Consider the following 27,989-nt stretch of genomic DNA (forward strand, 5'->3'; position numbering starts at 1 on the left):
GCTACCTTGGTGGACAAAAGAGTTAAGGGTAACCTGTTAGCATGGGTCAAAGGATACATGCAAAACAGACAAGCCAGAGTCACCTTCCAAGGTGCAAGCTCAGATTTTCTCAACTTAGAAAATGGAACACCACAGGGAGGAATACTTAGCCCCTTCCTCTTCAATGTACTAATGGAAAATGTAGCCACAATCACCCTCCCAGAGGGAGTGGAAATTTTCATATATGCAGACGATGTGTGCTTAGTGAGCACACACAGGTACAGATACTACCAAAATATGCAAAATGCAGTAACACAAATTGAAAATAGCTGTACAGATCTTGGTCTAAATATCAATACAGCAAAAACCAAAGCAATGGCAATTAAACATGACCTAAACCCAAATGAAATACAACTCATGGGTGAACCCATTGAATGGGTAGAAAACTTTGTATACCTAGGAGTAAATATCAACAAATAACTCTCTCCACGCAAAGAAATAGAAATACTTAAGCAAAAAATGCCATGAGAAGAATCACCTCTCTAAAACAAGGAGCAGTATACCATGCCCTCAGAACCTTCTACATACAAACAATAAGGTCAACTGTGGAGTACGCAGCACCTGCCCTTACTCGCCTCACAAACACAGAACAAAAAAGCTTCAAAGTAATCCAAAACAATGCCTTAAGACTCATCACAGGTGCACCCATGTGGACTAACTTGTGTGTCCTGAGAAACGAAACAAACTTACAATCTCTAACGCACAGAATAGATCAGAGAAACATATCCATACTGCTAAAAACCTTGAAAGGTAGCAGGAACTGCCCACTCAAGAGAGAAATCAAGAAAAACATTGAGCTTCACAAGGAACTAGACCCCTCCAAGACATATGCTGGCGACCTCCTAGCAGCTTTAAGGAGAGTAGGAATGCAAAATCAAGCTGCCGCAATCAAGGAAGACACGCCAATTGCAGAGTACAGAGAACAAGCACCCTGGGAGCCTGAACTATTCAAGATAAACTTTACAGTCCTCCCTGCAAGCAAAGAAGCATGCACTGCTCAACAGCTAAGGCTAGCAGCCCAAGAGGCAATCAGGAAAACTGCAGCCACAAATGAATATTTTACGGATGGATCAGTAGATCTCAGCATCCCGGCAGCAGCAGCTGGGGTCCACTCAACAACCCTCAAAGGATGCTGGAGGTTCTCTGACAATGCCTCCACTCTACAAACTGAACTGATTGCCATTGCAAAAGCTCTAGAAGACTCTCAAAAGGAGCACTACAGGCTATAACAAAAGGAAAAGCAAAAGAAAACAGCAGACTTCTATCAAGCATATGGGTAATTGCAAGCCTCCATCAAAACAGGAACAGGGAAATAACATTAAACTGGATTCCGAGCCATGTGGGAATCCAAGGAAACGAAGAAGCAGATTCTTTAGCAAAAAGTGGGTTGCTACACACCAACATTAGTATCAAAATCACCCCCTCACTCACACAACTGAAAAACAAGGCAGCAGCACACTGCCAACTACAGGAGGAAAGCAAAGTCAGAAGAGCTGTTTTCGGTGGCTCAAAAACCGCCAAATGGTACATGAACACCGTAAACCTAAAACCACACAATATAACCAAAGACATGTCACGGGCCCTAGCAGTCATAATCCATCGGCTAAGGCTAGGATACCTGTGCACATGGCAAAGAATAGTAGACAATCCTCAACCATGCAAGTACTGTGAAACAATCCCAGAAGGACCCCTGGAACACTACCTTCTTGACTGTACAGAAACAGAACAGCTAAGAACAAGTTACAAAGGTAATGAAAGAACAGCTACCCAAATAACAAAGCACATACTGACAAACATCCATGAATTTGCAGGCTTCCAATGCTCCTACCCACCACCACGGTAACTAAAGAATCCATACCTTTAACCACCCACTCTCCTTCCCAATTCTTAAATCAGACACAACGGACCCGACCCAGACAACAAATCAAAAGCCATATAATTCATCTCTAGATGCTGACTCTTTTAGAAATCACTCCCTCCCCTATCATTCCATCCATCACAATCAACACCCAACAAATACACAAAACACATACAGACACAAGAATTAGGACCGGACAAGGAATATGGCTTTAGATCACCACGAACTAGCATACTAGCTACCTGTGCCTACTACTCAATTCTTTTTTCCATCTGTTGGCCTCTCCCACTAGCCAACACTCACTGCTATCGTACTTTTATCCTCATCTAATGGGTACCTTAGGGTTCAAAGAGGTTGCAACCTTGCCTGTTAAATCTTTTCATTTCAAAATTCACCCCCACCAAAATCACTTTCATGTATCATAATAAAGTTTTCATTAACCTACCCATCTCACAGACTCATCATCAACATAGAGTTACGGGCTGCTCTAGGAGCAAGAGCCCGTGCTGGCACAAGGCCAGCTAAATCTAAAACAACAACATCAACAAACCTTACGAGCTACTCTAGGAGCAAGAGTCCGTGATGGCACAAGGCCAGCTAAATCTGAAACAACAATCAATAAACCAGCAGTACTCGTCTTCCTGCTCATTATTTCGCACGTTAATGTGGTTGCATAAAGGCAGTATATATTTTTGGTGTACGTTTAGTAATGCCAAGTTTGGTTTTGAATAGTTCCCATTTGTCTTACTTTACCAGAAATAATTATATATGTGAAAATGTGGCTCGCAGAGATGTGCAAAGTGTATTATGTGGCGTTCATCCTAAAAAGTTTGAAGACCCCTTTGTCATTATCGAATTCAGTCGATAACATTAGAATATTGAAACAGTCTGTAAGCTGTGTTTCTGCAGTTTTTATAATTGAATACAGGTAAATTCGTCCTGACCAAGAGACTCGTTAGTATATGATCTGCAATCACACGAAAAAAAACAAGCACAGCCAAAGTCCAAATGCCCACAGTTCATTAATACGAATCGGTTCTAGAAACAAACCTCATGCAATCGGAATTCTAGAGATGCCTTTTTTAACATGAAGAATAACAGGTATTTCTCTAGATTCTACAGATATGTATCGTATTATCTGCCCATGAACAAAGAACCCTTCTGGACAAAGATGATGTCATCTATTGGCACTCCCATTTCAACGTTACATGACAACAGATTGCTATGACAACAGTCATTTGAATGTGGTGGGCATAAGCTCTGACACTAGCAGTGGCGAGTTTACAGTAACGAGAGACGGCGACGTTCGACCAATCAGCTGCTGCGCTTCAGAGGTAAACAATAATTGTGGCGGAAATTGAATTTCTTCGTATGGCTCGTCTTGGGTGTTGGTCTTTTTTATATGCATAGATTCTGTGTCATCTGTCGATAATGTATTCAATGGGAGCTTAGGGCATCTTTTCTGTGGGACAGCGTCAAATACTGTGGATGCTGAGGAGTATTCTATGCTACCAAGGTATGTACTATGTACTGTATGTCAATATCCGGGACCGTAGGTGAGGAGGAGAGAAGCCTACCCTGCCTATTACACTACAGTATAGGCGAGTGGGCTTCTTTCCTCCGTCGACAGCGTTCCCAGGAAAGCCTTGGCAGTGCTGGGCCTAGCATAGTTCGTGGGGGTCGTAGGCAGCCTGTTAAGCAAAACCTAGTCCGCATGCCATGCTGCCATGTTGCTAGGTTAACCCGAGCCGTGAACTAGTACCTAGTTGTAGGAAAATGGTATCCTAACTGTAAATGCCTTACCATATCTCATGGGGGGATAGTTTGTATATCCACGGGACATGCTTAACCTTGTAGCTCATTCAGAATAATTCCAAATGAAAAATTGCATAGAATGAAATGTTGAGCATGCCTAGATCTAGCCTACCTCAAAATTAATGGTAAATTTTTAGAAAGAGGAACCAGCCCAAAATGACATGAAAATATGTTTTTCTAGGTGATTTTGATGTGTTTTGCATGAATATCACCTTCATTTTCCTCGGAAATTAACGGTTTTAGACTTTACTCGGAGCACCTACAGTTTCCCGGGCCCACTCGACCGCCGACCGAAATAGGCGGAAGAACACGGCCCTACTGTAACCCCTAAGGCTAGCACGCACAGCGCAACATTACCTCTTGCCAGAAAATGTCGTGCTTGCCAAGAATCTTTAAATATGCGGATAAGGCGCGAAGCACCGTTCCGCCACGGCCTTACTGACAGCACACATAAACAGGACGACATATTTGTTTTGGTGTTCTTCCGCCGATTTCGGTCGGCGGTCGAGTGGGCCTGGGAAACTGTAGGTGCTCCGAGTAAAGTTTAAAACCGTTAATTTCCGAGGAAAATGAAGGTGATATTCGTGCAAAACACATCAAAATCACCTAGAAAAATATATTTTCATGTCATTTTGGGCTGGTTCCTCTTTCTAAAATAATACCAAATTAATTTAGGTGGCCAGTTTGCGTGAATTTGCTGATCGACAATTTTTTCAGCTTAACCTAACTTTTTGTAAGTACCCGGTCAATGTGAACATTGCCACACTCGTCCTGCTGAGATGGAGCATCGTGGTAAAATTGTGTTCCCTAACATAGCATCCACTGACGAATTTAACTCCTGACTGATATTTAGAATCTGTTCCGTGTCCATTTCGGGCATTTCTGGATTTAATTAAACGAGTCTGTCTGATCAAAAGCCACCCAACATCCCCCGTCTGAATTACTTTCCGGCCGAAAACAATAAGACTCGGACCTAGTACTTGGGGTACTTCCGATTCACGTGAACTCTCAATTGCTGCAAAGAAGCTGAGGCTGGTACCCTCGTGGTTGGACAGCAGCGATATTGAGTAAGCTAAGCAGTGCAGTTCTCTTTCTTTGCGGTTAACATTTCATAATGAATAATGATGATTTGGACCTACTGCCATTAAGGGTTAGCCTAGGTGGTAATGGTTTATAAGTGACCAGTATATGATAGAGCTATATAACCTACCCTTGCTCCGACACGATATACAAACCATCGGTCCTTTACATTAGGAATTACTTTCAGTGTAGGCTGGAAATGGCCATTGAACTTTCAAACAAGGTGGTTAGGCAGTTAACTAGCACCCGGAAGGCGGGAGTACCGCCTGCCCGGATGTAAACATTCCAATTTACTGTCGGCCGTCGTAGGCTGCAGACATTGTTTCTCTCACTCCCTGCCTGACTGCTGTTGTGCTTTTCCCGGTGGGAACTTGATTCTTTTGTATGGATATGAATGTTGAGAAGCCCTTTAAGCCCTCCTACCCCCAGCGTGTGTGTCTTGGGGTGGAAGGCAAAAAATGCCATACATTTAGATCTAGCGTTGACACGGACCCACAAGCCCTCTGCCCCACTTGCAGGGGACGTGTGTGTTCGCGCGGTTCACCTTGTAACGAGTGTTGTTCCTGGTCTCTTGAGCAGTGGAAGAAGTTTGAAGGGAGGAGACGTTACCATAGGAAGCCCGCTAAGGAATCGTCATAGGGTAACGCCCCTGACAACTCCCGTGGTGGCTGATCTGTCGGGATTGTTTCTCCCTCCCTGTAAGCATCCCCCTCTTGCTGCCCCTCTGTCAGGTGAGGACTCCCCCTCCTCTTCTTCATTCGTTTCATTGCGTGTGGAAGGCTGCGGGGGAGCTGTTTTTCAGGACATCCTCTCTGGGACCTCTCCTCATTCCGGGGGCGAATTTTTTCCCCCAGAGCGAGTAGAGGCTTCCCTTTTTGACACGACTTTGTCCTCAGGTTTGGGGGTGGAAGCGTCCTCTGTTGGCCAGGTAACCAATCTAACCTCTGCCTGGCTGCACCTGGGTCTGCCAGGCGTTCCTTCTCCTTAGGGTCTGGTGTCACACTTGTCTGGCACTCCAGCCACCACTTCCACCACCAGGACTGTCACCATGCCGTCATTCGGCAAGCTGCCTATGACAGTGGCCTCGCACCTCGACACCCAGGTTTCGGCCGCCCCTGCCACATTCCACTCCGTACCGCTGCCTCCTAGGTTCCTGGCCCCATTATCCGTGCCTGGCCCCACACATGGTGACATTGTTGATACCTTACATGTCAATGCCTGCTCCTATTGCTGACCTGCGCTCGTTCTTGACCACAGTTCCGGCTCCTTACTTCCCTGACACACGGCCTGGCCTGGCTCCCCATGCGCCACCCGCGCATCCGACCCTGGCTTCATCTCTGGAATAGTCCTGGCTCCCACGCTGCTGTATCTGCCCTGGTAGCTGCTTGCCTGAGTACCGTCTCTGCTACCCGGGTCTTGCTTGCTTCCGTGGCCCCCCTGGTTGCTCCTGTGCCTTCTGCTGCTCCTCTGTGGTTTGGGGACCTGACTACGATCCTGAGGAAGATGGCGAAGAAGAAGTAGAAGAAGAGATCGAGGAAGGCGTCGTCGCCTTCGTCGCCATCATCATTGTCTGCTGCCTCTTCTTCCTCTTCTCCTTCCAAGGCTCACCAGCCAAGGGAGAAGAAGCCTACCTCTCATCGTCCCCCCCTAAGAAGTCTCACACCAAGACCTCTAAGGGACTGCTTCTTCCACAGGGAAGGCAGTGGGATCTCTCGTTGGCTCTTCCCAATCCACGGATCTGGGAACCGCTGCGTTGACCCCAGGTCAGTCGTATCGAGAGCCGAAGGCGTGCAAACTGCGGTTCGCACTCCCCCCACTGCGCCGAAGAAGCTGCTTCTAAGGCTAGCAGGTCCATGTCAGACACTCGCTCACAAGTCACTCTGAATACCCTGGTCTCTAAGGAGACCAGAGTACCCCAGTCTGGTATGGGAGAAACTTCTCTCCGTACGGACTCGGGCGCTGGATGAGAGAAAGAGTCCGGGCATGCAGGTGTCCGACTTCTCCTGCTGGTGCCTCTTCTAGTACCAAGTCAGCTTCCCGGGAAGGTGCACCAGTCCCTCGGGTCCGGACACCTCTAGAAGCAGAGAAGAGGTTCCCTGCTCAGTCTTCCCGAGAGGTTTCGGCCTCGAAGACTGGGGTGCGTCCAGAGGACAGCGCAAGTTCATGCCAGCCAGCCGCGTGCTCCACTCCTCCCAGTCCCCGACCACATTCGCGTGGCCAGCCTGGCTAAGGGAAGGCGAGTGCTCGGCTCGGGAGACGGCTTCGCCCAGGTGAAAGCGCTCTCCTCAACCCAGGCTGCCATCACCACCGTGGGTTGGTGACTGCTCCTTTTGGTTCTGCCAGTGGGAGCACCCGATCCTCCTCACCTGGCCCCTCTACTTCCTGGGCTCCTTCCAGGAGGCGTGAGTCAGACAGGAAGAACTCTGTCTCCCCAGAGTTCTACATCGGGGGTGTGCGTGCCTGGCTCGGTCCTCAGTTCGGCCAGGTCATACGCCTGCGTGGTGCAGGAAGGATCACGGGGGTCTGCCGAGGTTCTCCTTCCAGCAGGGAGAGTAGATCGGGAGGACCACACCCTGGAAGGATTTGAGGGTCCTCTTCCCCAGGATGCAGACACTCCCAAGATACAGAGGAGATTTGCTGAGGTAATTGTGCTGATTTGTCAGCACAACAACCTCGGGGAAGGGACCACGGCCTCGTCTGGATCATCCCACCGTTATGGCGGCTTTCCAGCAGTCTCCTGGCTGAATCTGTGGTCCTTCACAGTATCCAAGGTGGCTGCTTCCTGGGGCGCTATTGTACCCGGGGAGGACTCCGCTTTCTGGAGACTGTGCCAGTCTGGAGGTAGGGCTATCTCCTACTTCGCCCACCAGACAGCAAACCTGTGGGCTAACCTGGTCCTGAAGTGAAGGGACGCCGTTCTTTCTCACTTCTCCAGATCTGTGGGGTCTGAGTCAGCAATGACCCTGCGGAATGGACCATTGCTGGGTTCTACCTCTCTCTTCTCTAGAGAGTTGGTGGACACTGCGGTGGACAAGCATCGGGCTAATGACAGCAACCGGCTTGTTCACCAGGCAGTGGCCAAGACCTCTGGGTCTTCGCGTTCCACTGCAGCCAGGCCCTCAGGTCAGGCTAGCACTTCGTCAGCCCCTAAGAAGTCCCAGTCTTCGAAGGGGTCCAGTGGAAACACCCAGCCTTCTTCTTCCTCTGGAAAGGGTGGGTCTTCCCGCCCTTTTCAGCCTGCTTTCCAATCTGGAAAGGGGACCAAGGGGAAACGCTAGGGGTGGCATTCCCCCCCAAATGCTGCAGAAGGTTGGGGGTGCCTGTCGAGCCATTGGGCAACATGGCAGCGACACGGAGCCAAGACCTGGATAGTGGATGTCCTTCGGGAGGGATATCTACTACCCTTCAAGTCTCTGCCTCCCCTCACCTACTCTCCGGTCCGTCTCCGCACAACGTACAAGGAACTCCAAAGGGCTCCACACTACAGCAAGAAGTGTAAGCCATGCTGAGCAAGGGTGCTGTGGAAGTCGTGTCGGACCAGTCCCCAGGCTTTTACAGCCGTGTCTTCCTCGTAGAGAAAGCCACAGGGGGATGGAGACCAGTCATAGACCTCTCTTCCCTGAACCGATTCGTTCGCCAGACTCGGTTCACGATGGGAACGACACGCTCCATGCTCGCTTCCATCAGGAAGAATGACTTCACGCTTACGGTGGACTTGAAGGATGCGTATTTCCAAATAGCCATTCATCCGTCCTCTCGCAAGTACCTCCGTTTTATCCTCAGGGAGACGGTCTTCCAATTCAGGGCACTCTGCTTCAGGCTCTCGACTGCTCCCCAGGTGTTCATGAGAGTGTTTTCTCTTGTGTCAGCTTGGGCCCACTCGCACGGGATATATCTACTGAGGTATCTCAACAACTGGCTGGTCCTGGTGAGCTCCCCCTCACAGTTGCTGCAGGACAGGGATCGACTCCTCGAGTTTTGCCGCAATCTTGGGATCATGGTGAATCTCGAGAAGTCAGATTTCACCCCCAAGCAGAGGATAAAGTACCTGGCCATGCTGATAGACATGGTAGCAGCGAAAGTCTTTCCCTCAGGCTTTCGTATCAGCAGGTTCAGGCATGCAGCACAGCCCGGCAATGGCAAATCGTCACCGGTCACCTGTCGTCGCTGGAGAAGCTAGTACCTCATGGGCGTCTTCACCTGCGGTCTCTACAGTGGAGACTAAAGGAGTGTTGTCCCAGTCCTTTCTCATCCCTCTTTCCGAGGAGGTGAGAGAGGACCTTCACTGGTGGATGGATGACAGGAACCTCTTGATAGGATTATCCTTGCATTCTCCCCCTCCGGACATGCTGCTGTTGTCAGACACATCAACTGAGGGATGGGGCGCGCACCTGGAGGAGTTGCCGAGTCCAGGAGTGTGGCACCGAGACGACAAGCACCTTCACATCATCCTGGAACTCAAGGCAGCCTTCTTGACTCTCCAAGAGTTACGGGACCGAGTGATGGGACACTCCGTGGGACTGATGAGTGACAATACCATGGTAGTGGCATACGTCAACAAGCAGGGGGGGTCTAGTATCCCTTCCGCTCCATCAGTTGACGATGCAGGTGCACGAGTGGGCCGTGGCTCACTTTGTAGAGCTGTCAGCCAGGTACATTCCAGGCAAGAGAAATGTTGTGGCAGACAAGCTCAGCCGCCAGAATCAGGTGATCGGGACAAAATGGTCCCTTCACTCGGAAGTGACGGAAAGGCTATTCAACCTGTGGTGGGGTCTACTCATCGACCTGTTCACCACCCGGCACAACAGAAAACTCCAGGTTTCTGCTCTGTTGTGCCAGACCCATGGGCCGCTGCGAAGGACGCGTTCCAGCACCCTTGGGACAACCTCAACGTTTACGCCTTTCCTCCGTTCTGTCTGATTCGCAGAGTGATCAACCAAGTGATGATCACTCCGAATCTCAGAATTACTCTGATACCCCTGTGGCCATGTTGTATCCCGCGAGCGAGAGGCTTTTTGCGTTGCGCAACAATGGAGATGGCCGGGTACCTCAGATGATCCTCCACAGCGGTATACCAGGGGAAGTGGCCCATTTATGGTTGGTGTCGTCAACGGGGTATCTCTCCAGTCGGAGCTACTGTTCAGCAGATCGCAGGCTTCCTCATCTTCCTTCGCCAAGAGAAGCTTCTCTCCGTTTCAGTTGTAAAAGGCTACTGCACCGCACTTGGCTTAGTCTTGTAGCTGAAAGGAGTAGACATCTCTTCCTCCTTCGAGATTTCCCTATTGATGAGAAGCTTCAAAAGGTCTTGCCCACCCAGGGATCTCAGGCCCCCTGCGTGGGATGTGACTCTCGTTCCAAGGAGCCTGACTCGTGCACCATTTGAGCCTTTACGAGAGTCATCTGACAGGGATCAGACACTCAAGACCGTCTTCCTGCTGGCCCTGGCATCGGCGAAGAGAGTTGGCGAACTACACAGACTTTCCTTCGATGTTAAACACTCGAGGGGATGGGGATCAGTTACGCTCGATTTTGTCCCGGATTTCGTAGCGAAGGCTCAGAATCCTTCGGTCCCTGACGCACAGTTCAAGTCCTTCACGATGACCTCCTTAGAGGACTTTGTAGGTAACGAACCAGACAAGATGCTACTGAGTGTCGACGACTCTTCGTTAGTACTGGCTCGACGAAGAAAGAAGTGTCCAAGAACACAATCTCTTTATAAGGAGAGCGTATTCTGCTGGAGAAGACGACACCGGTACGCTTCGTCCGAGAGCTCACAAAGTCCGCAGCATTGGACCGTCCCTTGCATTCCAGAAGAACATGTTGGTTCTGAAGGTGCTGAAGGCAGGTGTGTGGCCCCAACAGACCACCTTCACCTCCTTCTACCTCTGGGATGGTGCTCACAAGTCCTTGGACACTTTTTCCTTGGGTCCTGTGGTGGCTGCTCAATAAGTTGTGTAGCTTACGTGGCTCCTCTAACGGGACAGGTTGCATCTCGCCTAAGATGTACAGTTGTGATTGGGAGAATGAATGTGGAGTGACTGGCCTCTCTTCTTTCTCCCCATCTCAGCTCTCTTCCCACAGGCAGAGAGCAGACGTGCCGTTACATGCTGGATCTGGCGGTTGATGTAGGTAAGCACCCAACAGGAGTTCCCATTCTATTTTCCATTCAGGTTTATAGAAGCAACTCCACTCCTTCCCCTTGCAAAGGGGGGGAAGGAGACCATGACAATAAGATAAACCCAATTCTTGTGATTTCCTTAATGTCATCCTACTCCAAGTTCTTCCTAGCCTATTTTGCATGAACTGACGATTCCTCTTTCATGCAAAGGGACCCAGAAGTCTGACAATTGATCCCACGTTTCTTACAACCCAATAATTTTGTCAGAGGCAGTTTTCCCTTCCTCGCGCTATCGACCAAGAAGCGAAGACAAGGTGTGGTGAACTCCAGTCAGTTCATAGAGACTCACTCAGATTCCTCCCTCCAACCAGTGAGTCTTCCTAATGTAAAGGCCCAACGGTTTGTATATCGTGTTGGAACAAATCACAATTTTTAAAAGTAAATTGTATTTTTCCTAACTATACAGACCTGAGGTCCTTTACATAACATTTCATGCCCGCCACATGCCACCCCTCAGTCGGATACCTGGGCCGAAATGCAAATTGGAATTTGTTCCAACACGATATACAAACTGTCCATTCTTTACATTAGGAATTACTTTCAGCGTAGGCTGGAAACAGCTGTTAAACTCTTGAGCAAGGTGGTTAGGCAGTAACTACCTCCAGGTAGGCAGGAATACTAGCCTGCTCGGATGTAAACATTCCAGTTTGCTTTCAGCCGTCATGCATTACAGACGTAGTTTTGGATATCTCTGCCTGACCGTCGTTAAGCTCTTATTATCCTGGTGGGATCTTAATGTATTTTTGTGTATATATTACATGTGTTTGACATTTACAGTATTAATACAAACCCACGATTTGTGATAACCTTGCATAAGCCATCATTCCCCTACTCTGTGTCTTGGGTTTGACGGCCAAGGGCATATTTAGAGAAGCGTAACCGAGTGGTAATGCTTCTCTTCCAGTAGCCCTTTATTTAGATTCTGAAGGCGTTCCCCCGTACATTTGGAGATATTAGATTGGGACGTAATATTTTGCTCCCCTACATTGATCGGGACGTAAGAGTTTGCTTCCCATCCTAGGTTTCCGCCCTCCGTGTACAAGGACATGACTTCTTCCTTCCTACTTGTGCTGAGTGTTGTTTTTTCCGCCTGCATTTAGAGGGTTGCAGGGTGGGAAGGAGGCTGCGGGCGTCGTCTGTAAGTTCCGCTTCCACGGCACCCTTGGTGGCCTCCCCTCCGTCCTTCTCTCTCCCCATAGGTTCTTCCTTATCTCTCCTTTGGTAGAGATCTCTCTCCTTCGCCCTCTTTGCTCGCTCGTTGGGCGAAGACCGCGAGGGGGGGCGACCTCTTCTAGGGTACCTCCTCTCGCTGTGTAGGACAGTTCCCCTTGTAGTGAGAGGAGTCTCCCTCTCTAATCATCTTTGCTTTTTCTTTCAGGTTGACAGTGAGCATCACAGACACAGCAGTAGTTGGCTGGATATCTCAGGGGATATCTTGCATGAAGGAGTCCTGATGTTCATTCAGTGTTGCTGCAGGATCGACCACAGTACCTGGTTAGATGACATAGTTCCACGTCAGGATCGTTCCAATTCTGTTCCCGCCGATGTGGATTGATCGCTGTCATTGCTGGCCTTCATGTATGCTGTTGCACTGCCTCTGGCGTATCTGTGGTCCATCTACTCATGCTGTTTCCTGTGTTATGCTCCTGTTAACTCGACGACAGTCTGTGGGCAGCTCTTCCTGGTCTCCTGCCGCAGCCGCCCTGATTGTTCCTGTCGCTGCTTGTGACTTTCATGTGACGTTCCTGGCTGTTGCTGCAGCGCCTGCCTTCAGAACCACTTCCCTAGCTTCTGCATCGGCTGTCCTGATCGTGCCTGCTGCTTCTCCTGGTGGTCATGGCCAGGGTCGCTTCTGTTGTGTTCCTCCCTAGCTGCCCTGGAGGTTATGATGTCTGCCATCTTGTAGAAGTTGTCGTCGTGAAGGTGAAGGAAGTCACTCTGTGGAAGCGATGTTTCTGGCCATTGTGGTGGCTCCTGCCTTCCGAACCACTTCCATAGCTCCTGCATCGGCTGTCCTGATCGTGCCTGCTGCCTCTCCTGGTGGTGGTGTCCTGGGCTGCTTCCGTTATGTTCCTGCCTACCTGCCCTGGAGGTTACGATGTTTCATGTCCACCATCTTGTAGAAGATGTTAGTGAAGGTGAAAGAAGCTCCCCCTGTGGAAGTAGCCGCCGTCTTCAACTTATCTTCGGTTTCGTCTTATGCTGCCTCTTCCCTTCCTCTCCTGAGGTCCAAGGGTGTCCCAGAATCCAGACAGCCCTTGATGCAATTGGACGTCTAGGGACTGTCTCCTTCCGAGGAGGCAGTGGGTCTCTCGTTGGCTCTTCCCGACCTTCAGGTGAGGAAACCGATTCACATACCCCAGGGTTTTGTGTTTCGATAGCCGCAGGCGCACAGACCTCGCTTTGCGATCCCATTCCCAGTCCTAGAGTTTCCGCCTCTAAGACGCGGGCTGCTTCAGGCGCTCGTTCGCAAGCCGCTCTGAGTGCTCAAGTTTCTATGGAATATCGAGTATCCTGATGTGGTCTGGAGAGTACTCTCCCCAACCCAGTTCGGGAGCAGTGCGAGAGAAAGGGCCGAAGCACCCAGGTGTCTCAGCTCTTCCTGCCAGCACCACAAGCGCTCCCCGAGTGCTTACCAGTGCTCAGTCGGGTTCCCACCCTGGTATCTCGATCCTATCGGTTCGAACACCAGAAGAAGCAGGGAAGAGATTCTCTTTGGGGGTCCTGAAGGACTTCTAAGGGACTATCTTCTGGGAGACAAGTTTCTCTCGTTGGCTGTTCCCGCGCTCGGGCAGGAACCGATTCACATTCTCCAGTGGGGTCTGGCTTTTGGGGGCCACAAGAGAGCGGCCTCAAGAGGCCGCATCCTCGTTGCTGGTCTTGGAAGTCTGCATCCAAGACTGGTTCCGTGCCTGGTTCTTTTCGATTTCTTAGGAAACCAAGAGCAGCCGCTCCCAATTTTTGGGAGTCTCGTGGGTCACTCGAATTCTATGAATCATGAGCGCACTCTGGCGAGAGAAAGTGCCGAGACACCCAGGTGTCTGGGTGCTGAGACGCCAGGTGTCTCAATACTGCCTGCCAGCTGCTTCGGTTGCTTTGTCGGGTTTCATCCTCGTGTCTTGAACCTTAGGGTTTGAGCATGCAGGATAGCAGGCACAGAATTCCCCTTTGAACCTTCTTCTCGAGGGGCCTTGGCCTCAAAGGAGTTTAGAGTTCGGGAAACTAGCAATAGTTCACGACAGACGAGTTTCGCCTTGTCCAGTTCCGACTGTGTTCGCTCGATCGGCTTGGCTCGGCTTGACCCCTGGTCGCGCTTACGAGACTGGCTCGGCTTGGCTTGCTCACCCCGCCCAGTCCTTGGTTGCGCTTGCGAGATTGGCTCGGCTTTGCTTGCTCACCCTGCCCAGTCCTTGGTTGCGCTTGCGAGACTGGCTCAGCTCGCCCCACCTGCCTCCCAGTCTGGATCACATTCGCGTGATCGGCTCAGCTCGGCCCCACTCGGTGTTTTCCAAATCGGGTTCTCAGCTCTGTTCGAGTGAACTTTTTCCTCTTCCCAGGAAAGCGCTTTGCCACGGCACAAGCGCTCTTCTTCCCTCGTGTGGCAGTAATCTCCTTTGGTTGATTATCGCTGACGGTCCGCCTCTCCTGCTGGTTTTACTGGCAGGACAGGTAGGGGTACTCTTTCTCCTCACCTGTTCTCTTTTCCTTTCGGTTGTTCCGAGAGGCGCGAGACGGACAGAGAGAGCTCTTCGGAGTTCGGCTTCCTGGCGTGCTTTGGGTGTCAGTCCCCCGATTCTCTCGTAGTACAACCAGGTAGCCGAGGAGGGTTTCATGGGATCTGTCAAGTCTCCCTCCAAGGGGAGAGGTACATGAGGTGTGTGTTTTCCACACTTCCCTTCTCTCCATACTTTCTTTTGGCCAACGCTTCCAATCTATGAGCATACAAGCCCACTTCCTCTCCAGCCTTCATCTTGGCTTCCTCAAACCTATCATCCTTCTTGTATACAACACTTCCTTTCATTCTCTTCATCTGCTTAATCACTCTAGCCTTGACGGACTCATACCTTGGTTCACCCTCACACATACTCCTATAGCACATCTTCAACTGCCCATCCAAGAACTCTCCCAGCCGCTTCATCCATGCGCTTGCATTCTCTCCATACTTTTTCCTACAATACTTCTCATACTCATCGAAAAACTCATACACATCTCTTCCCTTCCCGATGTTAAACTTCTCTATGCGGGGAACCTCCCTCAGGAACATTGTTTTGGCCTCTTTCCCTTCTACCTCACTCAAACCTTCACTACTACTACTACTTTCATTCTCCTTCAATTCCTCTTTCCTCACACCTCTCCCCTTTCATATTCTCTTCTTATTTCCCTTTATTTTCTGACTTTTCTCATCCTCATCACTTTCACTCACCTCACTCATACTGTCCTCTACCATGGTAGGTATTCCCTTACTCTTACATGACAACTCCTTTCCTTTCTTTTCTTAGGGAATTTCTCCTTTGCACCTTTTACCTCATCGTTCTCACTTCCCTTCCCAACTTCGGGCCCACTCTTAGCCATTTCAGCCATCTTCTTCTCCATTGCCTCCATTATTGCAACCAATTTTACTTTCCCTTACCTGGGCTTTCTCATCTATCGCCTCCATTCTTGTAACCAATCTACTTTCCCTTGCCTGGGCTTCCTCTAACTTATCCTGCAGGCTGATCATCATGCAAGTCAGCCTATCCAACCTCTGAATCCAACCCTGCTCCCCTTCACCTGACCCAACACCTTACAAACCTGCTCCCTCTGCCATCTTCAATTATGCACCCCACTCTTACTCTACTATCAAAGGGTCCCACGTTGGGCGGCAAAATATTATGTAGGGGCTTTTTATTGTACACAATTTGGGCAGTATGATGGGAACAGATTTGGAGGTTATTAAATGAAACTCACTTTCCTTAACCTAATTTATTACCATAATACTTCAATGACCATCAAAAAGAATTTTAACCTAATTAATTACCTTAAATATATGTTGTTCCTACACAAATACAAACCATTGGTCCTTTACATTTGGGGATACTTTCGGTGAAGCTGAACAAGGCTGCCAAAGACTTACAAGGCATGAGCTGGTATTACTACTAGCTGGGCATGTGTGTTGGTAACAGTGGGAAACCCACGGTACCAACCGCCCAGATTCACGCATTCACTTTACTTTCCGGCCTCGTCTGAAGCGGACGTGTCTTGCGGCACTCTGTTCGGACTTCTGGATGCTAAAGCATCAACCTTTTCACGGTGTGTTTGTTCCTGTTTTCCTTTTGGCTTGTTCCCCTGTGTATTTGTATGTGTTCGTAGGATGGATGATCTCTTACAAACCCATGACTTGGATAAGCCTGTGCGCCGGATTTGTCCTGGTAAGGACAAAAAGTGCAGCGCCTTCCACTGTAGCGCGGATTCAGATCCCCACTCCCTTTGCTTACAATGTCGTAAAGGGAGCAAGGACCCCCCCTGATTGTACTGTTGATGACCCATGTGATGAGTGTAGGCTTTCCAGATATAAGCAGAAGGAATCCAAGGCGTTGGAGGGGCTGTCTACGCCTCCTTCGACTCCAATTGTGGTTAATCTTTCTCAGTCTTATCTGAGTCCAATTGTGGTTAATCTTTCTCAGTCTTATCTGAGTCCCGATGGCCTCCCCTTACTGCCCCTGACGGAACCCATCTCCCTGTCCCATGTCTGCATCCACGGTTGCAGAGGAGGCGAGATCGGTTGACCTAGCCTACACACCTCTCAGTTCCCCCACCCCCCACCCACCCAGAGTCCCTCATCCCTGGGTTAGGGGGGGGACCTTGCCCGCCTTTGTCTTCTTCCTCAGGTTTGGGACCTGTGCCAGGTTTGAGTCGGGCATGGGAGTCGCTCAGGATGGTTGGCAATCCTGATTTGTCCTGGCTTCTCGAGCACATCAGCTCGGTGGTGCGGGTAGGGGTACTGCCCCCTCCCCCCACTACTCACACGGTGGATGCTGTCACAACCACCACCGTTACCGCTGTGTTGCCGAGGAGTGTAGTGACTAGTGGGAACGCATCATGCATATGGTGCGGTCCCCGCCCCTGCCATCTCAGTGTTGATGCTGGCCGGCTCAGTCTGCTCGATCACTCCGCTGCCTCCCGGCTATGCTCTCACGCCTCCTGCCTCGCTTCCACTGTTACCTGTGCCTACCCCGGACCATTTGACGTTCCCTGCTTCACCGACCGTTCCAGACAGCGGATGCTGCCAACTAGATTCGCCTTGACCAGTTGCTCTTGCTTCAGTTCCTACCCCAGTTTCCGTCCACCCAGTATGGTCTGTCTTCGGCAAGCTGGGGGATGCAGTCTTATCCCTGATTGATAAGAAGAAGCAGCGCGCTCGTCAACCATCCCCGTCTTCTCCTTCCTCCTCTTCCTCGTGATCATCACCCTCATCTTCGCCTGCGTCCTTCTCTCCCCCTCCCTCTTCTAAGTCCAATTGGGCTAAGAAGGGGAGGGTGGCTCCTCCTCCTTCCAAGAAGACTCGCTCTGCTAAGGCAGTGCTCTCCCCCCCTCGGGGACGAACCGCTGGTTCTCTCACCAAGAAGGGCACCTCGGTACCCTCCTAGGAAGGTTCGGGAGCTTCATCCTCCCAGACTGGTTCCGTTTTGGTGCCTCCCAAGTGCGTGTCGGCAAAAGCACAATCTTCTCCGGGAGAACTTGCAGGCTTAACCTCCGTCACGAGTTCGGGCACGGAACAGGAGAAGGGGAGGACCCTGTGGGCTTCTCCCCCACCCAAACCATCGCCCTTGCCCAAATCGGACAAGGGAATGGTGGGGAAGGTGCCCAAGGACGTCCCGTCCCTGAAGGCGTCGGGGATTTCAATGAAAGGTTCCCCACAGCCTTCTTCGTCTGTTTCAATACCGAAGAAGGCCGGAACACGCCTGGACGATAGGGACAACAGTCTCCAATCGGCAGTCCGCGTCCCTGTGTTGGTCTCCTCTGAATGCCCCAGTGTCGAGGCTCGTCCAACATCGGAGCATGGATCGGCTGTGAGGAGACCATCCCCTGATTGTCGTGATGGTCGCTCGCCCAGACGAGCCAGTCCGTCTAGGCCCTCTTACGATCCTCCATTGCGGGTCGGGGACCGTGAGGGGTCCGTCGCCTCCACTGGCTATACCAGCAGACGCGACGGTAGTGTTTGCTCTGTCTCTTCCACCCCCTCAACTTCCTTGGGATTCTCCAGGAGGAAACTGGGTTGGTAGGGTTGCCGGGGCTGAGGCTCTCGGGCAATCAACTTCAGGAGCGTCTGGCCCTCCCTCGCTCCAGGTGAGCGAGAGGTTGTACGCTGCTGTCGTGTGAGGCAGAGAGGCGGGGTCTGTATGGGCTCTCCTGCAGGTGGGCTTTCCCAGATGACCGTCTCTCGGAGGGCCCTCTTCCGAGGGATCCGGACACTCCGGAAATGCAGAGGGCGTTTGTAGAAGTCGTTGCACTGATCTGTCAGCACAACGGCCTGGAGGAACCGCTTCCAGTCCTGTTGGAGGAACGGTCGTCTAGACTAGAGGAGTTCTACGCCTCCAGGAGGGAGCCAAAGCCCTCTCTTGGTCTCCTGTGGTCTCCTCTAGCGGACAGCGTTCTCAGCCAAGTGAACGACTTAGTCTTCAGACAGTCATCGTCACTTTGCTCGGCTCGAGCTCCCAAGCTGTTACCTACCCCCCTACCGAGACAGAAGATGTACTACGTTCCTTCAGAAAGTGTACTGCAGATGAAGGTCGTGGAACCAGGGCTGACTTGGGTAGCACTTGGTACCACTTCGGCTCAGCTACTGGCAGAGCATGCGCTTTTCTCGCAAGCTGAGATGGGCGCTTTGGAGGGTATGGCTCTGTCTGCCCTCCAGGCAGTCTCTTGGCTTGACAGCTGGGCCTTCGCGTTGTCGAGAATCGCAGCCTCTTCTACTCAGAGCAAGGATCCGACCTTCAGGAGTCTTTGCCAGTCTGGAGGTAAGGCTATTTCCTTTCTAGCCCACCAGACAGCAAACCTCTGGGCCAACCTGATGCTGAAGAGAAGGGATGCAGTGCTATCCTGGATCGCCAGATCACTAGGTACGGAAGCTGCAGTGTCTCTGCGTAATGGACCTATTCTGGACTCCACCTCTCTCTTCCCCAAGGGGGAGGTGGACACTGCGGTGGACAAGAGAAAGGCCGACGAACACGACCGACTTGTTCACCAGGGGTTGCGCAGCCCTCTTGTCCTGCGGCCTGGTCCCTGAGCCAGGCTAGCACCACAGCCCAGAAGAAGTCTGGTGCTTCGACGGCCACTCGGGGTAAAGTCCAGCCCTCTTCTTCTTCGCCTCCACGGAAGGAACCACAGGGTCCCTTTCGCCAACCTGTTCCCCCAAAAAGGAAAGGTAAGGGCAAGGAGGAGAGGGGAGGAGCTCACTTGGGACAGCAAGCCCCCTCAGATGCTGCCGTTGGTGGGGGGTTGCCTTTCCAGCCATTGGGCAACATGGCAGCGATATGGAGCGGAGACCTGGGTAGTAGATATCCTTCGGGAGGGATATTTCCTACCCTTCGTGTCACCGCCTCCCCTCACCGACACTCCGGTCCAGTTCCCATCTTATCTCCAAGACCCCCTGAAGAAAATGGCTTTTCTTCAGGAGGTTGAAATGATGTTGAGCAAGGCCGCCATCGAAGTCGTCGAGGATCAGTCCCCGGGCTTCTACAGCAGGATCTTTCTGGTGGAGAAGGCTTGCGGCGGCTGGAGACTGGTGATCAATCTCTTTTCCCTAAACTGTTTCATTTGCCAGACACGGTTCACGATGGAAACGGTACGCACGGTACTGTCGGCCGTCAGGGAGAACGACTTCATGCTGACGGTTGACTTGATGGAAGCGTACTTCCAAGTACAGGTAGTCGTCGACTTACGACGGCATTAAGTTCCGACAGAGCGGTAGTAAGTCGATCTCGTCGTAAGTCGACCAACCACATATGTACATGTATTCTGTACCTACCGTATATTATCCATCATATATTATATCCTAAGTATGACTAGCCTACATATACATTTTATATTATCCCAAAAATGTGCATGTATAGTACCTATTATTATGTTTAGCATATGAAATCTTATCATGCTTGAACTCCTTGATTAATACTTACTTTTATTACTGTATTTAACATTTTTATTGTAGGCATTCAAACCATCTGTCTGGTCTGTTTACATTTTCTTATCCACCATTTGCATTGCCAATCGGCTAAACGTATGACGTATTATTTACTTTTATTTATTTATAGGTTTGAATTAAATGAATACCGTATTTGACGGCGTATAAGACGCACTTTTTTAACAAAAAAAAAAAGTGGCCTAAAAAATCCCCCTGCGTCCTATGTACATAACGTAGGCTCAAAATTTAAGAATTTTGGCCGAAATTATACATGAAACGTCACGTAGATGTTGTAGCCTAGCCTAACATTTGGTGTTATCCTGATAACCTATTAAAAAAAACAAAGTTTATTATAATTATATTTATCATTATCACACTTACCATCACCGCAATTACTACTGCTAGTATTATAATCAATATCTACGTTGTTATTATTGATATTTTCATTAAAATGTGTTAATATCATTATCGTCGTCTACAGCGGATCGCCGCATTCCACATTTACAGACTTACAGTACGTGTGCTGCCACCTATTGGTGATTATCTCGAGAGCTTTACGGATAACAAGGCTTCGTTCAGTTGGTAGTTGGCAATTCCTGCTAACATTCTCTTTACGCATAACAACATGGCTTCGATCAATTGGTGGTTGACAATTCCTGCTGCCATTCTCTTTAGGCATAATAACAAGGCTTCGTTGAGTTGATACTTCTTAACTCGTGCTAGCATTCTCTTTTAAGAATAATAACATGGCTTTGTTCAGTTGCTTACGAGACTCGAGCCGTTACATAGGAAACATTTTTATTTATTGGATTTTACCCCTTCATTGCATACTTTTATAATATATAATGGATATATATAACATATATTACCATAGGTAACATCTTTATTAATGTTTTTGTTGATTCTGCCGGTAAGAAACAATGTTTACAAATGAATGTGTTGCAATCTATTGGTAAACCTATGAGGTAGCTTTCAGCAGCAGACGAAACTTTTGATCGTAGTAAATGGCTGATTGTATAATACATATTTTGATAAATATAAATATGGTAAATAACTTCTTTATTAATGTTTTTGTTGATTCTGTTGGTAAGAAACTATATGCATATGATAACCTAATACTACAGTTTTTACTTACCAAAATCATATTAGCATAGGCTAGGAAACCTTATTTTTTTTTTCCCTCAATGTCCTGCTGAAATTGGGGTGCGTCCTATGCAGACATGCGTCTTATAAGCCATCAAATACGGTAATTTGTTATTACATATGATTTATTTGCAAAAAATAGAAATACAAAATACATTACAAAAATATGAATCTTTTACCATTTTGAACGACACAAACATACTGAACGCTGCCCAAAGCTGAGCATCTCTCGGATATGAGAGCGCTGCGGTAGCGGAAAAAGTATCATCGACGCGCCGCTCGGCGTATTTTAGCAAAATATAAAATTAAATATTATATATCATTATATTGTCCTAGCCGTCGTAAAGTCGGTCGGTCGTAAGTCGCATAGGTTGTAAGTCGACGACTATCTGTACTAGTTCATCCGTCGTCACGTTGGTACCTTCGCTTTGTCCTCAACGGAGTGGTCTACAAATTCAAGGTTCTCTGCTTCGGTCTGTCGACCGCTCCACAGGTGTTCATAAGTGTTCACCCTCATTTCAGTTTGGGCCCATTCGCGCGGGATACGTCTACTGAGGTATCTCGACAATTGGCTAGTCCTGACAAGCTCTTGCTTGCAGTTGGTACAGGACAGGGATCGTCTCTTCGAGTTGTGTCACGAGCTGGGTGTCGTGATCAACTTTCGGAAGTCAGATCTCACTCCCAAACAGAGGACTCAGTACCTGGGCATGCTGATCGACTCGGCAGCAAGCAGAGTCTTTCCTTCTCAGGCTCTGATCAGCGCGTTCAGGAAGGTGGCGAGGCAATTCCTAACACAACAGGACCAGCCTGCTCAACAGTGGCAAGTTGTGATCGGCCACCTGTCGTCATTGGAGAAACTGGTTCTGCACGGGAGACTCCACCTTCGGTCTCTCCAGTGGAGACTGAAGGACTTCTGGGATCAGTCTCGGGAACCCCAGTCAGTTCTCATCCCCATCTCTCAGGAGGTGAGGGACGATCTCACCTGGTGGTCGGACGACAGGAACCTCTGCATAGGGACACCGCTGTCTTCTCGCCCCCCGGAATTGCTTCTCTTCTCGGACGCATCGAAGGAGGGCTGGGGCGCACACCTGGAGGAGTTGCTGACTTCAGGTGTGTGGGACCAACACGACCGGCACCTTCACATCAACATCTTGGAGATGAAGACAGCATTCTTAGGCCTCCAGTGCTTCCAAGACCGTTTGGTGGGACACTCAGTAGCATTGATGAGCGACAACACGACAGTGGTGGCATACGTCAACAAGCAAGGGGGTCTTGTCTCCCGAGCTCTTCACGAGTTGATGTTGCAGGTGCATCAATGGGCAGTCACCCACTCTGTGGAGCTGTAGGCCAGGTACGTCCCAGGCAAGAGGAATGTCCTAGCAGACACACTCAGCTGTCGGGATCAGATAGTGGGGTCCGAGTGGTCCCTCCATCAGAGCGTGGCGGACAAAGTTTTCAATCTGTGGGGGCGTCCAGTAGTCAACCTGTTCGCCACCCAGTACAACAGAAAGCTTCCGACCTTCTCGTGGGACAACCTCGAAGTGTATGCCTTTCCCCTGTTCTGTCTCCTTCGTCCAGTTCTCAGTCGGGTTCTGGGATTGACGAACCTTCAAAGATCCTGGCGGCCCCCAAGCGTCCGGAAGCCGCTTGGTATCCAGACCTGCTGGCTCTGCTCTCCGACGTTCCGAGAGAACTCCCCCTCTGGCACAACCTGCTTTGTCAGCCCCACGTAGAATGGTACCACCAGGCCATGGCTTCCCTGTCTCTTCTCGCCTGGAGGTTATCCACCATCTCTTGCGAGCGAGAGGCTTTTCTCGCCGGGCAGCGACAGAGATGGCAGGATACCTCAGGAAGTCCTCCGCAGCGGTTTACCAGGGTAAGTGGGCCGTCTTCTGTGGTTGGTGTCGTAGACGGAGTTACTCTTTGGTCGGAGCCACTCATCAGCAGGTAGCCGATTTCCTCGTCTTCCTTCGTTGGGAGAAGCTCTTATCAGTTTCAGCAGTAAAAGGATACAGGGCGGCCTTAGCCCTGGTCCTGAAACTGAAAGGCATCGATATTTCATCATCCCTGGAAATATCCTTGCTGATGAAGAGCTTCGAACGGTCTTGCCCACCCAGGGAACTCAGGCCCCCCAAGTGGGACGTGTCTCTCGTTTTGTGGAGCCTAACTCGTGCCCCTTACGAACCACTACGAGAAGCCACAGACAGGGATGTGACCCTCAGGACCATCTTCCTTCTAGCCCTGGCCTTCAATGAAGAGGATTGGTGAATTACAGGGACTTTCCTTTTCAGTCAAACACTCAAGGGGGTGGGCTTCAGTAACGCTCGAATTTGTCCCATAGTTCGTAGCGAAAACTCAAGACCCAACAGCCCCTGACGCTTGGTTTGAGTCTTTCATGATCCCATCCCTGAGTGACTTTGTAGACAATAACCCTGATGTGTTACGACTCTGTCCTGTATGGGCGCTACGGCGGTATCTGATGAGAACGCGACACCTCAGGCCTGAGTGTCGGCGACTCTTTGTTAGCACCTGGACCCCCAAGAAGGAGGTGTCTAAGAACACGATCTCTTTCTGGCTTCGTGAGGTTATCACAAAAGCGTATGCAACGGCTAGCGAGGACGTCACCAGCCTTCTACTCACCTCTTTTTACCTAAGGGACGTTACCCATCGGTCCTTAGATACCTTCTTCTTGGGACCAGTGGTGGCTGCTCAACAAGTTGTGTAACTTACCCAGCTCCCGTATAGGACAGAGTTGCGTCTCGTCTGTTGTACGTGCATGATTGGGCGTGAAAGGTGAGTGACTGGCTCCCTCTTCCTCCCCTATTCTTTGTTGCCTTTCAGTTGTGCATTAGATGTAATGTCCCCTCTTTCCCCTACCAGGCGAGGAAGGGGTTGCAGGCTAATTACCAAACCCATTCCTTACGTTGGTCCTTAGTCCCTGAAATTTCACAATCACCCCCTAATGTGGATGGGAAGGGTTCTCTCTGGCTTTCGCCTTGCCTTGTGATCGTTTACATACCGTAACCTCGTCACAGCTGGGACGGTCTATTAGACTGGTCCATATCACCACAGTTCTCATAACGGTGCTCATGGTCCAGTGGCCATGTCCTCCTGGCTCTTACCCCAGGTGTACATGAGGTGCGTTGAACTTCCAGTCATTCAGAGACCTCCACTCAGATTCATCCCACCGAATCTTGAGTCCCCCATATGTAAAGGACCAAGGGTTTGTATTTGTGTTGTAGGAACAAATTGCATTTTTGAAAGTAAAATGCATTTTTCCTAACATACAAACACGAGGTCCTTTACTCAGGTTACCCACCCCAGCCTCCCCACAATCTGCCCTAGACCAGAAAGTAAAGTGAATGCATGAATCTGGGCGGTTGATACCGTGGGTTTCCCACTGTTACCAACCGCATGCCCTGCTGGTAGTAATACCAGCTCATGCCTTGTAAGTCTTTAGCGGCCTTGTTCAGCTTCGACGAAAGTATCCCCATATGTAAAGGACCTCGGGTTTGTATGTTAGGAAAAATGCATTTTACTTTCAAAAATGTGATTTTAGTAAACACGACGAACATACAATCTCAAACACTTCTGGTTAAAAATAAATGTCACATACTCTTTCTCCCCAATGTCTTTCACATAAATAAGTTCTGATAATCTCCAATCATGAGAGTAAATACTTTCATGGGAAAGTACACAACCCTCAGTTGAGCCACGAGTTTAGCAGACTGTTTATGACCAAAGTCAACAGCAATGTATGAGGGACCAATTAACTTACATCTGTCTAACTTTTCCACCGTTCGGAGAAGTTCTCCCACACTGTAGACACTGGTCACCCCAGCACCTACCTACTCCTTATGCTCACAGGGCCTCCGGCTCCCTAACAACTGAAATGACACTTTGCCCGTAGTTCACACAAGTAGTGCCTCCAGCCAGTTCCAGTTTATATTACTACCCTTACACTTGAAGGTTTCTGGACCCTCAAAACTGAAGGATCATCCTTATCCAGCTCATTACAAACACAGTTCAGGTGCTCCACAGTCATGTCAGGATCACCCCTCAAGCTGGGTTAAGACTTCCTATTAAAGGTGAATTGCTCTCACAGTTCAGGTGAAGGGGAGCTGCTCCTATTTTTACACACTTGCACAAGCAAACTGCAAGTAAAAAGTAAAAATAAAAATTAATTAAACAATCATACACCAACAACACATTCATAAACAACATATACCCACGCAATAAACTTAATAGGGAAACAAAAAATCAATCATAAAAAAAACTCACAACAACAAAAACAGAACAATTAATTCATACAGACGTCTTTCATCATACAATCCAAATTTAGCCTACCACACTGGGAGTGGCTGCCTCCTCCCGGGGGGACTTATCTGGTCTCATTGACGCAGGCCGTAGATCCGTGCTACAATCAGCAAAGGTCTTCTTTTTGACACAAGAGATGGACCACGTCCTGAAAAGTCTTTTTAAGACTTTTGAAGTGTTAAGTTTTGTACATGCAACTTACCCGTCAGATATATACTTAGCTATAGTCTCCGACGTTCCCGACAGAAATTCAAATTTGTTCATGACACTTACCTGCCAGATATATATATAGCTGTATTTCTCCGAAATCCGACAGAATTTCAAAACTCGCGGCACACGCAGTGTGGCCAGGTGGTTAGTACTCATTCCCGCCGCTGGGAGGCGGGAATCGGGAACCATTCCCATTTTCTATTCAGATTTTCTCTGTCGCCGGTACTGTTAACATCTGTTACAGTACCTCCGCCTCTGGATTTCGTTAACTTGCATATTTCCACTTGAGTATTCTCTTGACTTTTGGTGTTGGATCTTGGACTGTGGATTGGCACACGCTTTTTTCTGGACTGTTGTTGATTTTGCTTATGACTACTCTTTAAATATGTCTGGTTCTAGTTCTGCTAGTTTTCGTGTATGTTGCATGAGTGATTGTAAGGTGAGGCTACCGAAAGCTTCGGTAGACCCTCACTCGGTTTGCTTGAGGTGTAGGGGCATGTTTGTCTAATAGATGATCGATGTAAGGAGTGTGAACCTTTATCTGATGCGAGCTGGAAGTCGTATGATTCGTATGTTCGCAAGTTGGAGCGTGACAGGGTCAGGAGGTCCTCCTCCAGGAGTGTGTGCAAGAGTCAGGTTATTTCCTCTCCTGATAATCCTATTGTAGTTGATGTTGCACCTGTCCCTGTGGTTTTGCCTTCGGGCCCTGATGTTGTGTCTGCGGAGGGTTTGGCCCTGGCGGAGATCATGAATTCCATCCGTGCGCTCGAAAACAAAGTGACATCTCTTCAAAGTGTTGTGAAGTGTAGTGCTCCCCCCAGTGTTGTGGAGGGGGCGTCAGATCGGCCCCATAATGCTTCTAGGCCTGGACCGCTGTCAGACTCCCAGGACTCAGGGAGAAGGCATGTCGAAAGCCGCAAGAAGGTTACGGGGGCTTCCCACCGGTCTGACGTCCCTTCGGCAGGTCCTGTTGTCGCTTCCCAGGCTGCCAGAGATCGTGCTTCGGCACGCATTCTCAAGGACTGCTTTTCGTCCTCCGAGGCGTCCTCCCCTCGTAAGGGGTGGAACTCTCGTAAGGACTCTCGTCCTCTGAAGAGGAGCTGTGTTCAAGAGGACGCTTCTCGTCAGTCTTCTTCGTCTGCTGGTTATCTTGAAGCTTTTCCACCACAGAAGAGGACTAGGACTTCGTCTGATGAGGACGTTTCTGAGCGCCCCAGTCGCTCTAAGGAGAGAACCTTTCTTGCTCCTGTGAGGAAGAAGAAGGCGTCCCCTCGCCCATCGTCTTCCCATAGGATTGTCTCTCCCCCCAGACTTGATTCTTCTCCTTCTAAGAAGATTTTGTTGGAGATGCAGCGGCAGTTGTCTTTTCTTATTGCTGAGAGGGACTCTGCCTCGTCGTCGCAAGGACTTGACTTTGCCCATCAAGAGGTCCAGGAAGTCTCCATCTCCTGCTCCTTTTCTTCGTCTCCATCTCCTGTGTCGCCGCTTTGTCGCCCTCTTAGCTCACAAGTTCCCCGTCGTGGACGCTCGTCAACGCGACGCCGCTGAGCTGCTTCCCCGACGCGGTTGCCGCTCTTCGACGCTTCTGTGCAGGACGCCGCAGGACGCTCTTCTGGTTTTTGGGCGGAACGCCCGGATGGACGCTCCAGACGCTCCTCAGGACGTCCCTTCGGTTGCTCTTCAAGACGTTACGGAGCATTCTCTTTCGTCTGGGAAAAGAAGATCTCTTCTTCGATCGGACCTCAAGGCCTTCGTTCCCCTAAAGTGTTGGGTGACTCGGTTGTTTCTCCGGCTGTGGCGGAGAGGTTTCTGGCGATCGGATCCTGCTGACGCCGAGCCCTCGTCTGCTTCCTCTACTTCCGATTATCAAGTCTTAACCGGACTTCTTAAAGACTTGTTCGAGACAAGTTTAAACCCTCGGCTCCTCTCTCTCCTCCTTCTCAGTTAGCTTCTTCCAAAGCGAGGAGAGCGCCAGGGTTTTGAAGATGACTTCTTCGTTGGCGACCAAGAGGGCTTTTAAGAAAGTCAACGTGTGTGGATGGAGGAACGGAAGTCCCATGGCAAGACCTCTTTTGCAGTGCCTCCGTCTAAGCTTTCCAGCAAGGCTGGTATGTGGTATGAGACGGGAGAGGATATCAGTCCTAGAGTTCCTTCCTCTTCTCAAGGGGATTTCACCAGCCTTGTCGACG

General features: G+C 49.8%; 1 protein-coding gene across 1 annotated transcript in view; it reads left to right on the forward strand.

Moving 5' to 3' along the window:
- The first annotated feature begins 3,209 nt into the window (after nt 1-3,209).
- Nucleotides 3,210-27,989, forward strand: part of LOC136831345 (kinesin-like protein KIF14) — a 563,293-nt gene continuing 538,513 nt past the window's right edge. The window contains 1 exon segment of the mRNA XM_067091651.1: nt 3,210-3,413. Within this exon segment, the coding sequence (XP_066947752.1) occupies nt 3,386-3,413 (28 nt within the window). The 5' untranslated portion in view covers nt 3,210-3,385.

Source organism: Macrobrachium rosenbergii, chromosome 48, assembly GCF_040412425.1.
Source record: "Macrobrachium rosenbergii isolate ZJJX-2024 chromosome 48, ASM4041242v1, whole genome shotgun sequence".
NCBI lineage: Eukaryota > Metazoa > Arthropoda > Malacostraca > Decapoda > Palaemonidae > Macrobrachium > Macrobrachium rosenbergii.